Source organism: Adiantum capillus-veneris, chromosome 8 (genome assembly GCF_014529385.1).
Source record: "Adiantum capillus-veneris isolate H3 chromosome 8, ASM1452938v2, whole genome shotgun sequence".
Lineage (NCBI taxonomy): Eukaryota > Viridiplantae > Streptophyta > Polypodiopsida > Polypodiales > Pteridaceae > Adiantum > Adiantum capillus-veneris.
The window spans coordinates 116,155,739-116,168,714 of record NC_140938.1 but is presented as its reverse complement, the minus strand read 5'-3'; the positions used below and the strand labels follow the sequence as shown (position 1 = coordinate 116,168,714).

The 12,976-nt window shown below is 44.0% G+C and overlaps 1 protein-coding gene across 4 annotated transcripts in view; it reads right to left on the bottom strand.

Moving 5' to 3' along the window:
- Positions 1-12,976, bottom strand: part of LOC147452816 (transcription factor bHLH155-like) — a 70,799-nt gene that overhangs the window by 28,843 nt on the left and 28,980 nt on the right. For 3 of the 4 annotated variants that reach the window (XM_086518411.1, XM_086518409.1, XM_086518410.1), the window contains exons 5-6: positions 9,809-9,850; positions 9,665-9,721 (exon numbers count right to left, since the gene is read on the bottom strand). In XM_086518411.1, the coding sequence (XP_086374537.1) occupies positions 9,665-9,721; positions 9,809-9,850 (99 nt within the window). Of the gene's footprint in view, positions 1-9,626; positions 9,722-9,808; positions 9,851-12,976 lie in introns of those variants that run through there. The other variant, XM_086518412.1, reaches the window with a different exon arrangement.

Sequence of the window (12,976 nt, the reverse complement as noted above, 5' to 3'; positions counted from 1 at the left end):
CTTTACATGGAATGGGTATGTTCATGTTTTTGTGTTAAAAGTGGATTCATGAATTTTCCTCCTCAGAGATTCTTGAAGAAGGTGGAGCTACATTCATAGAAGAAGTGGAAGCATTGAAGGAGACTCAGATGACTTTGTGTCGCTTTCGGCGCGGCCCAAAGAAGCAAGCGTTGCAGCCCTTGAAGTTCAAGTATCGCACGACCCACACATCAGAGTGGGCCGGCGAAGAGTCCTTTCCAGGATTCCAGATGCTGTTGGTAATCTCCCTCGACGCCATACAGTTCGGTACCAGCACCTCACTTTGAAAAGGAGGGGATGTCACGTGACACATCTAACCCTATGTGTACGTGGACAAGGTACTTCATGACATGGGTTCAGTTCAGTTAGATTAGGAAGTGATCTGGCACTTTTGTGAGTCTATTCACAAACCGTGCATGTCCAGACACTTGAAATAGATGCATATCCTATGGCTGCACACAGCATGATCATCACATTCCCATCAGAACCCATCAGGAGCATTTTTATAGTGCATAGACCTATTTTCCCTATTTTTGATATTTTTCACTTATTATTTTTAAGTGACTTCTGTTGGGAACTAGGTAGGGCAATTTTGATAAGCAAGTAGATAAAGAAATCTAACGCTAGCACTTTTGGGCAGAAGAGGCAGCAGGGACCGGACATCCACAATGCACCTTCTCAAGCAAGACCCCCCAAACTGAAGACTACATTGCTCGGATCATGACGGCTTTGGGCTTCGGGCCCCGGATGCGCCAGGTAGTCTATTTTCTTTACGAGAACAATCAATCTGCCCAAATTCTTGACGATGAGCTGACTCGGTTATGGGATCTTGGTCGATCAGTCAGGCAAGGATACCCTTTGAGTGCCATGTTGAATACACATCCTCTGCTATTGTATCTAGACTCCTTGACAGCATCTGGTCGGCTACATGGACTGCAACTGCCAGCTCATGATCATTTTGTGGCACAAGCGTATGCGGATGACTCCATGTTCTGGCATAGAAATCATCCTAAGGATGTTCGTTGTATTATGAAAGAACTGCATATTTATGGGTTGGCTGCAGGTCTGCAAGTGACCGAAAATCTAAATTGTTGCCATTGCATCAAATGGATTGGCATGCTCTGTTATAGCCAAGTGAGATAGTGAAGCCTGATCAAATTGTGAGACATCTTGGTTATCCGTTGGCTTGCTCGGTTAACAATGCGAAATTGTTGCAAATGGTTGAGAATAAACTGAGGTCTAAATTGTAGTATTGGAAATTGTCTACCTGGCCGCTCTATGTAAGACTCAGAATAGTCCAATCTATTTTGGTGGCATACATGCAATTTTTCCTACCATTGTTGCATTGGCCACCCCGTCGTCTTCGGGATTTCATGTCTCGGATTCTCGAGCACTTTTGGTCCACTTCCTCTCACAAAAAAGGCTTGCGATTGCTTGCAATGGATAAGCTCTGTACTCCAAAACGTTGTGGTGGTCTGAATATCCTTCATTTGTATTCTCATGTTACAGCAAGGAAGGCTACTTTGTTGTTGGTGTTGGCCGAGCAAAAACAGCCTTGGACGCAGATGCTTGCGTTTTTGTGCTCTCATGCGGTTTCTACGCCAGCCCTCAACCATTGGCAACCGTCATATTGGGATGTGGTTTTTGGTAAAGTTGAAGCTACAATTCCGGGATGTCCCTTTGCTTACAGTCTAGTGGCACATTGGAAGGTGGTCACGACAGTATTGTTGTAGAATGGTAGAGATGAGTTCTATGGAAATTCACTTCGATTAGAGAGTTTGCATTGAAGTAGAGTTTTTGCTCAGACTCTTGTTCAACGCTCTCCTAGACAGGCTTACTTTCTCTCCCACAAAGGTATTGACAGGATAGCAGACGTCATAGACGTTGAAGGACGGGTGCCCTCGTTCAGACAGGCTACCTACCTTTGGATTTGGGTTACACTACAAACGCATGTGGAACGTTATTAAGGAGTTGGTCGATTCTGTATCTCCCATCCCGCCGCTAGTTGAAGACAATCGAATTTGTGATTGGCTCTATGCTAATTCTTCGATTGGTTCGATACTGGCAAAGAAAGTGTACTATCATTTACAGTCGTCTTCCTGGATCCAAGCACATTGTAACAAGGTATGGAATATAAATAAGAGTGTTACTTGGTGGCGGAGTAAAGTTATGAAAGTGTAGCATGCTAAGCTACCTCTCAAGGAGAGATTGTTTATGTGGAGATGTATTGTCGAGGTTCTCCCCACTGGCAAATTACTGCGCTCTAGGAGATGTTGGCCTCTTCGCAATGCATTCACTGTGGTGCAAGCATTGAGAATATATCACATCTACAGTGGTCCTGTTCTCATACGCGACAGTTTGTGGATAGCATGTCTTCAGCTCTTCGCTCGCATTTCCCTGGATCACAATTTGGTAAATTTTTATGGATCTTTGGAGTGCTTCTGCCTTTGCTTCGGCCGTATGCATACTTTTTCGGTTGGGTTAGATTCTGGGTACTATGGACAGTGTGGAAAGCACAGAATTCCCTCATGTTTCAACAAATTCAAGTGGAATATGTTTCTTTCTTCAAGATATCTCTTAGATAGTCTCTTCAAGTTGCCTATGACTTGGATGAGCTCCTTATTATCCATTACCAGCTCTACTTTGACTGTTTCTGAGTTATAGCTTGTAATACTTTCTGTGGGTTTTCCTCGCTTTGAGGTTTCCCACTTGTAATTCAATCTCGCATTACAAAAAAAAAAAAGTGTGCGCGCGCGAGAGAGGCTGCGAGTGTGTGTGTGGTGTGTCAGAAGATAGCAGGGTAGTAAATCTGAGATCCTTCGTCATGGAAGACACGTTCACCTACGAGCGTCGGAAAGAGATGGAGTCATCATCAGCTGATGCGATGTCTATTATTAAAGAACGCTTGAGAGAGGATTTTGAATATGCTTGCAAAGCTTGGGATGGTAAGACTCCAGATAAAGAAGTGCTTATTCCTGTGCAGGGGTTAATGGATCCATTAGCTCAGTATGCTCTCAATGCATTAATCCTCTTCCTTCTGCCCAAGATGTGGGACAATGGGTAGATTTCCTTCTCAAGCGTGAAGCAGTCAAAGGTGTTTATTTTGAGGCACGTGGTTTTTATGAAGTCCTCTTGGTCAACACAGAGGCTAGGGATGCACTTCTTGAAATGTCCCCTTTATATTTCAATACCTAAATGACTCATGTTTTTCCTTGGGCCCTAACCAAGGATTATCAAAGTTTGATTCGTCATAAATGTCGAGTGTGGGTTGAGGTGGAGGATTTTCCTCGAACCTGGCGTCATTTTCTTCTGTTGTTAGCGTCTCAGCTAGGGAAGGTTGTTTGTCCCCTTAAGTTGATGCAAATACAAATTGTTTCTGCATCCTGTGGGATACAGATATCCCCACGCCTTCAACTATCTATGTGAATTCCGGTGATCCACTGGTGGGTAAACGACCTTTCGAGTTGAAATGGAGTAAATTTGCTAATTCTTGTTTCTGTTGTGGTAAATTCGAGCATATGCAGTCGTAATGGCCTGAGCCAAACTTACAACCCCCTCCTTCGGATGTTCCGCCTCTTCAATCTTCTTCACATGAAAATCGTCGTCTGAACACAAAAATCTAGGAGCAGTGACTTCTGCATCACCTTTATCGACAAACAAAACAAAGGGGAAACAAGCTTCAACCAATGCTACAATGTCAAAAGAGAAAGGTAAAGAAAAGGTCACAAATACCAATGCATGGGTGGTTGCTAAAAAAACTGGGTGGTTGCTAAAAAAACTGTTAAACCTAGAGCTCCGGCATCTTCTCAAAATTATGTGCCTCCGCCCAAAATAATTGTTCAACGCAAACTTCCTTGTAATGACAATAAATCTTTGGCAGCTACATAAGATAAAGTGGTTCCTTCGTACAAGGATGTGGTTACAGGTGAGGACTTTGGTTCTGACTCACTTCTGGGTCGAGTCAACCAACAAATTCTCCTTCCTGCAGAATGGATGAAGATGTGCCCATGGGCACATCGACTTAGTTACCAGTGTCTTTACTCTATCCTGTACATATGTGATAGGATGAATAGCAGTATAGTATGCATCTCATATAATGTGCGTGGGTTATGTAATCCAGATAAATGGCGGCTTACTTGGCACTTTGTACATACATGTAAGGCAAATGTGGTGGTATTACAAGAGCACAACCAGCATGAATTTGCTGGTCAGTGCTCTTATTTTGCGGGTTATTGGATAGCCTATGCTGGTTTGACAGATTTTTCAGGTGTTCTCATGCTGGTTCGTCATGAACTTCAGCCGGCGGTCCTTGCTTATAATGATCCCAATGGCCGTTGGATGGTAGTACAATGTATGCTACAAGGCCAAGTCTATGAAGTGGGTGGTCTTTATGCGCACACAGCGTGTTGACCATAGGGCTACATTATGGCGAGATATCAGCTCTTATTCATGGACTTCAAATGCAATGCTTGTGGAGATTTTAATAATGCGCAAGACATACTTGACAGCACTTCTGGTCATTCTCATATGCTACAAGCTGAAAGGCAAGCCTAGGATAATCTTATTGTTTATATGCACATGCTAAACATGTGGACTTGTTTACATCCCAATGTCTCGGGATTCACTTTTTGCCATAATGCGCACTCTTCTTACCATGCACAATTGGATCGCTGGTACTTACTCAATTTGCAACAGTATGATGATTTTGTTTGTGAAATGCGAATAGATCATACTCTCGTACTATCTGATCGTGCCCTGATTATCTTGACTTTACATTTTGGTCAACCACCATGTGTTCAGCCCCTTCCTCAAAAGCGTCTTTTGCATATAAATAATGCTTATCTTACTCATGATCGCTTCCCTGATATGGTCCTTGAGGTTACTCCTCTATTATGTGATCAAATGTATCATGACCCAGATATTGCTTGGTATCGTTTTGTCATGCGTATCCAATATATTATTCAAGATTATGGCAGACATTATATGCACCAACTATGCGAGGATGTTTATAATGCAAAGTTGGTTTGTCAAAATTTACAAGAGTTGGTAGATAGAAGACCCTTATCTGCCTCGAAAGAGGATGCGCTTTGTCAGCATGTGTGCGTTTACGTCAAAATGATCAACGCAAAATTGAAAAATGGCAAACTCGTGCTCGTAAACTGGCATTCATAGATAAAGGTTGTGCTTCTAAACAGTTTTTTAAACATTTGCATCATGCTAAACAATCTGAAGGTATAAAGCGGTTTATGCTCCCCTCTTGCACTTGGACATCTATGAAACAAGAACTGGCTAATGCCATGGTTTCTCCTTACAGTGACATCTTTGCTGCTCCTTCTGCATCTGTTGAGGTTCGTCAAGCACGGCAGTTGCTCTTATCTTGCATGCATCCAATTCTTTCACCAAAGGATGCTCATAATCTTGAAGCATTATTCTCTGAGGAAGTGTTGCATTCAATCTTGCTTGCTCTTGGTCGAGGGAGATCTCTTAGCTGGAATGGAATCACATCTGAATTTTTCGTTTCTTTTTGGGATTCTCTTCAAGAACCTCTACTTTTAATGATGAATGCAACATGGGATATGCAGAATTAGCTAGCATCTTGGAAAGAAGGTCTTCTAGTGTTGCTATCTAAGCGGAAACTATGTGAGCACTTTTCTGATTGGCGGCCTATCACTCTCATGCCTGTCATTTATAAGATTTTGGCCAAGGTGATAATCCACAGAATCAAGGATTACCTTTTCACAGGTCTACATCAGGCACAATATGGATTTATTCCTCGTCGCCAAATTATGGATAATTAGGTCAATGTCTTAGTGGGCATGGAATTCACTAAATATACTAAGCAGAATGTGCTTTTGATGCAAGTGGAAGCAATATAAAGAAATACCAAAAGGGGCACCACAATTTGGGGCCAGTGCACTCTAAGGGTGGAAGTATGCCACTCCGTGTCTCGTGTGAAGTCTCTCTCTCTCTGTGTTCAGTTGTTTAAAGTGATAAACATCTGTCTCAGTCTGTTCTTTTTAGTAGGCATGTGGTGCCCATCTCGTTACACAGAGCCCGACCAAAAGAGCTGCAGCCAACGTGATTTGGATAGGCAATACGGCAATACATACAAGCTATACAGGCGTTGACATAGAATTTGGGACGCTAGAGCTCTTCGGCCGATTGCTAAAAGCATTGACTTTCTGAGCTTATTGGGCACCAGGCTTTTATGGCAATGCATTTTGGCACTTGTAAAAATAACTGTGAAATTTTTTTATTGCTTTTGGGGATCACTTTTGGACCCCTGCCTACAAAAGAGAGGCCAAAGGTTCCATTAGAGATGAGATCAGCCCAATGGAAAGCCACTTTATGGAAGACTCAGAGGGAGAGCATGGCTCTCCGAGTCGTAACTTCGACTTCAGTCTTATGTGAATAAAGAAATACTACGAGGGGGGCCTACTTGAGGGGCCAATGCTTCTAAGAATGGAGCTCCGCCACTCCGCATGTGGTCACTCTCTTTTCAAGTTCAAGCATTTGCTGTTTCGGTTCAGTTCAGTATTCCTACAGTGTTTACACCTCCTTGTCAAGGTGACTTGCATGTTACACTCGCATTGTGAAAGGTGCCATCAGTATACTACTCATAAGAGGAGCAATTGTCGGGACAGTAAAGGACCCGACTTCCTCAGTAATCATCATTAAAAAAAATAAAAGTTAGGATTCAACTCTGTAGCAATGGACATAACAGTATTTTCCAGCGCGTTCGGATCGTGGCAGCTGCTTCGCGGAAGTGGCCAATTGACCCGGACCCTGCAGAGATTGACACAGACTGGCGCATTTGGGTTTATGGAGCTCGGCCCTTAGCGCGTCTTCAGCGGAACCCGGGGGAGTGGATATGGCATGATCCTTATGAGACGGATACCCCTGGACACTCTTTTTTCCAGTACACTGTCAAATTAGGCCGGCACATCTTGACAGCGAGGCATTCAACTATCCCAACAGCTGCCGAGCACTGGCGATTGCAGGGGTTGACGCATGAGTTCCCAGCAGATTTTTGGACCCACCTTTGGGCTAGTCGTCAGGCTCGCAGGATATCTACATTTCAGTGGCTAGTTGCACACAGGGGCTCTGCAGTGGGCAGTTGGCTGATCTACAGTGGTTTGCCCCATAGGCCTGCAGCGGCTGCGGACATCAGCTAGAGACACAGCGACACTGCTTGTGGGACTGTCCACAAGCACAGCAGATCTGGCTGAGGATTCTTCGCATCATGTCCTCTCTCTCACAGGAGGGGGTATACACCTGGGGAGCAGCAGCTTGGTCCACCACCACGGGGCCTGCCCTGAGCTACGAGACGGAGCCCACTAGCCAGGCCATCCATTTCACGCGGGGACAGCCTCGCAGTGGGCAGTTGGCTGATCTACAGTGGTTTGCCCCGTAGGCCTGCAGCGGCTGCGGACATCAGCTAGAGACACAGCGACACTGCTTGTGGGACTGTCCACAAGCACAGCAGATCTGGCTGAGGATTCTTCGCATCATGTCCTCTCTCTCACCGGAGGGGGTATACACCTGGGGAGCAGCAGCTTGGTCCACCACCACGGGGCCTGCCCTGAGCTACGAGACGGAGCCCACTAGCCAGGCCATCCATTTCACGCGGGGACAGCCTCGCAGGTTCCCTCCACCTGACTTCACGACAGCCGCATGGACACAGGAGAGAGATTTATGCTGGGAGCTGCTGAGCAGTCTTACCTTATGGTTCATCTGGAGAGCTAGGTGCTTCAGAGCTTTCGAGGGACGTCAGGAGCCCCCAGCAGAGACAGTTCGAGCTATTTGGCAGGAGATTATCCACACCCTGCGCGGTCAGTATGATCGCATACAGGGCGATTCTGAGCGCGCGATTCTGCGCCGGCAGGCCTTTCATTCTACCTGGAGCAGGGGCCCTTTCTACACTCTGCGTGCTGGACACCCCCATTGGCACTATAGGCCACCTGTATGGCTTCCCCCCCCCCCCCCCTATTGTATGATGTAGCCGTTCTTGTATCCGCTCAGCTTCACATTTGCACCAAGGGAGAGTCTCCCTTGCTGCTATCTCTATTTGTAGACTCCTACACATAGGAGGATGTCCATTGTAGCCCTTTGGGCAGTTTTTCTCATAACTCATGAAAGGATCTTTTGTTGAAAAAAAAAAAAAAAAAAACAGTAACCAAGTCCATCCACATTTACACATTTAGCTTCATAGAGTAGCTTAGAGCTCCAAGGTCATGCATGAGCTACTGCAATCAATACCTACTCTTCCATATAATACCAAGAACATCAGGCAGCCTGATATGCATTCTGAGCCGGGAACGTAATGTATCCTAAAGCAACCTAATTCTAGTCCATCACATTGTAATCTTTAAGGTCTCATAGGTCACATACCATCAAGCAAATTGGAAATCAGCCATCAACACTCTACAGTCACGGTATTAAACATACTTCCCTTCTCTTCTTGCCTTAAGAGTGCATGGCATATACTCCGTTCAAGTGTATACATTATTTAAGAAAAGATGTGGCCCAATTCCAAACATGAGATAAAGAGCTAGTGGTCATTGTTCATCAATAGTGATGCCACTTTTTGGTTTGAAGTGAGGAGAGTGTGGTTGAGTGGTACTTGAGCCAAATAACAAGCAATAGGGGGCATAAGGTTTCCTCAGTCATCCTGGGAAGTCAATAGGCAAAGTGAGGCCAGACACCAGGGTGAGACTCAGTGAGGTAAAGTTTTATGGCCTCTCAAGATTCTTACAGGATAGTAGAGAAGAGGTGTTTTCAGATATTGAAGTGACAACATGACTTGAAAATATGAAGAATTGTATGTTCACAGACGATTCAAATCTTGCTTCTACTTTGTTTTGGTAAAGGGAGATGCGAAATCCACCTCAAAAACTAATTAACCACAAGATCGTCAACATCAAATCCATAAGAAAATGTTTTTCCTGTGTCCTACAAAATTCGTAACCTCTCTTCTTTACCAAAGATCATAGCTTTCCCCCTGATTATCTCATGGTTTGGAGTTTCTAAACTCTATTTATTCTTGAAAGTATAACCTAAAAGGGTATTTTAGGCATGTTTTATACTATGTTTATAAGAGGGGAATAGACCATGATGAAAGCTGATTACATAAGGGGCAAACAGAACCCACAATAAGCTCCCTCCCAATCAATACCTGAAACATTTCGCAGTCCCCATTTTGAGACTGATTCCTCTCTTCCCCTAACTCATGGTTAAAATGCTAGAATCTCTACTCATAATTAAGAAACTACCTGTGAAGTATTATAAACATGATATGAGATACAATAAGTTCGGGAATATTCTTTAGAAATAAATTCCCATTGGATGTCAGTAAGGATGATTAGTAAGCCCGTACCTAGGTAACTGCTGGAGGCTCACTCTTGTAACAAGAATAACACCATCATTGACATTCAGTACAAACTTGCATGTCTGTTCTAATTAGTAGCAAACTTAATGATGATAAGGTACCAGAATCCTCTTGTGCTTATGATTCACAGTCAATTAGATCAGTCAGTCTATCTGCAATTTTACATAATCACTGAGCATAAACACAACGCAAAAGAAATAAAATGTGGAAAGTTTCTCACCACAAATGAACGACAATATAAAACTTAATTACTAGTACCAGCTTTGTAGAACCAAGCTGCACAACACCCTGGGGAACTGCTATGACAGCTATTGTCTGTTCAAAGAAGTGGAAGTATTAGATCTCTGAAAAACTTTAACTACATTAATCCTTGCTACTGAAATGAGAGAAAACTTTAACTACCTTAATCCCTGCTGCAAATTGATTCTGCCAGCCATCTGGGTTCTGTAACAGCATGTAAAATCCATCACACGACCCTGATGACCTACTAACTTAAACATTACTCAAAACATACAGGATCTATACACATTTGGCTTGCCAAGTTTGAAAATGCTCAAGACAACATATGACCTTGAATAACCTGGAATCTACACGCATCAATCTCATACATCCGTATAGCAATAGCAGCTTTCATTGCTTGTTCTCAGCCTATATGGTCCATGTTCTCAGCCTATACGTTTGTGATAACCAAGACTAACAGTGGACCAGCTTGAAATTCACAAAACTGGTGGCCACCAAAATCATTGTACTGGGCCTTCAGAAGTATAGCAACATAGAAGGCATTGAATCTATCATACAAATAATAATTATTACAATCTAAAACAAAAAGAAAAATCCATGTTTGAATGCCATTCCTGGTTGTTGTTAGAGTTTGTCACCTCTCCAGCCGGTCCTGACAGAGCTGTTATTGCTCCAGTATTTCCTAGGGGCTGATCATAGGGAGTGAGGACTGTTTTGTGGTTGTGCTTGACCTACCTGAGGTGGTTTTGTCATTGTTGGCCTGTTCTCGCCATTGTTTTGCCCACCCTGTATTGTTGGCACTATCATATAGTGTGCCTCTTGGTGGCCCCAGGCTTAGGGCATTTTATCCCAGTGCCCTGTTCCACTGGGTTTGCACCTCGGGCACTTTTTTTAAGTTTTTTTTTTTTGAGGAAATGGGGCAATCTGCCAAGCTCGCTAATTTGGCACCCATATCGACTTGATGACTTCAAGCTTGCGTCAAATATGGAAAGCAGTTAGCTTTTAATTAATTAAAAGCTGAAGGCTTTTCGAATATATAGAAGTAGGCTGAGGGCCTTTAAAAGAGTGCCTTGTGTCACAAAGTGATGATGTGACATGACCGTACCAGTCCAGATGAGGAGAGGAAGAGCCTAGTCGGAGCCAGACCGGATCAACAGACCCAGGCCTAAGTGCGGGCATGCGTAAAATGCGGCGGGAATTGCGACATAAAACACAGCATGTTTTATTCGATGGTGGTGTGGCATGTCATACAGGTGCTGACGTAGCAATGTAACACGGGGTCTGCTTTCTAGCACAACTATTGAAAGTGTTGACTCTCTGAGGACGCAAGGCTTTGACGCAACAACTTTCTTAGCACTTGCTTTCTGGCCTATATGCCTTTATAAGTATGCCTTGGGAGTCACTTTTGTAGATCAGTGCATGGTTGCAAGGATTGCAGAGCAACTACTGAACAGTTGTCTTCTCTATAAACAAAGAAGTACCGTGTGGGGCGCCTGACTTAGGAGCAAGTGCATCCAGGTAGAGAGCTGCTCTACCGTGTCTCGTCTCCAATGCTCTTTAAGTTAAGAGTGTTTGCAGGTTTTCAGTTTAAATGTGTGTTAGCTGTTGATTCACCAAAGACAAAGCAAAGCCAAAATTGACAATATCTACCAGCAAGAAAGGTTCCAACTCTTCTATCGGCCAAAGGAGATCCAATGCCAAGTGTAAGAGCAATTAGCTAGCGTGGAGCACGTTCCGGCTTGCAAGAAATGTGAGTCGAAATCTTTCGGGCTTCTTGGGCAAAAAGCCTACTTTTTCATGCATGGCGGCCAGAATGCTCATGTTAATGCATTTGGTTCTCAACATGCCCGTAGAGGTGCTTTTGGAAAACACTATCAAGATGTAGTTGACTTAGATGAGGAGGATTCTAACAATTCAAAGGAGGAAGAAGAGATCTTGAGGCTACGGAAGAGGAGAGCCATGCCTCGCACATACAAAGGGCACTTCGAATAGCCTGAAGACGATGATAATGCACATCCGGATTCAGAAATACTAATAAGGTGTTGCCTTTATTCAAAGGTTTGGTACAGTTTTCTCTATAGGTAACTCTCTGGAAAAGCTTCCAAGTGAGAAAGATAGCCTCTCATTAGAAGGCGAATGCACAGACTTGTTGCAGACTTTGCAGGTTTACACAGCTATGAAGCTCCTCCAAGTCATACTACAGGTGTCTGCACTCATTGGATTGCGCTCCCGCACTCCTGTTCTATGGAGCAAGTTGTTTATTCAGCTGCAAACTCTCTAAAACCCTGTTTTCAGCTCGTAATACCCATTGTACTCACTTTTGGCAAGGGATCGGACGGAAGCACAAAGATAACTACAATCTGCAAAATTTAACAACAGTTTACCGCTTCAAAACAACTTGAATACCAGAGAGAGAGAGAGAGAGGGTCCATGCGAAAGACACGGAGTGGCAGAGTTCCACTCCCCGACAGCATTGGCCCCAAACTATGGCGTCCCTTTCGGTGTTCCATTTGTATTGCTTCAACAAGGTACCAATCTCGGCTTCTGCTCTGCTTCTCCACGCAATAGAATGCTCAAGAGAGAGCCAAGGATACAAATTTGAAGGCCCTTGGCCTACCAAAAGCAAGCTGCCACATCATCATCCTCTATGCAATTTGTGTGTGTGTGTGTGTGTCCTGCTTTATTTTATGTTTTTATGTCCCTCGGCCAATGTTTGTAAGTTGGTTGGGTTAGGATTTTAATCCTAACCAACTTTGTCATTTAGGCCACTTGTCCGGTCTTCACTAAGTTGGTAGGTCTTTTGCTGCTCCTTCTGCTAGGGTTGTCACAAAACGGGCACCACGTGCCAATAGAAAAGAACAGACTGAACAAACTTTTAGCACTTCAATAACAACTGAATTGAAAGTGAGAGACGACACGCGACACGGGGTGGTGGAATTCCACCCCAGAGAGTATTGGCCCCAAACCTTGGCGCCCCTTTCGGTATCTCTTTATATTGCATCAACACAGTACAAGTCGGTACTCCAGACTCTCCACCTTCTCCAGGAAGCATGCCAGAGAATGAGCCCTTAGCACATATTTTAAGGCCCTAAGCCCTAAAAGCAGTTTACAGTGAAAAGCCTTCAAACTCAAAAAGCATCTGGTGCAAAAGTAATGCCAAAAAGCTGCCAACGTAATTTACGGAAATCCATACAGCAGTCAGCACAAAACGCGGAATTCCGTACAGCCTACCACGTCATCATGTCAGGGCAATTTTCGAAAGTCTGCCACGTCATCAGTTTGTGTGTGTGCGGGTCCTGCTTTATTTTAATCCTTTATGTCACTTGGGCC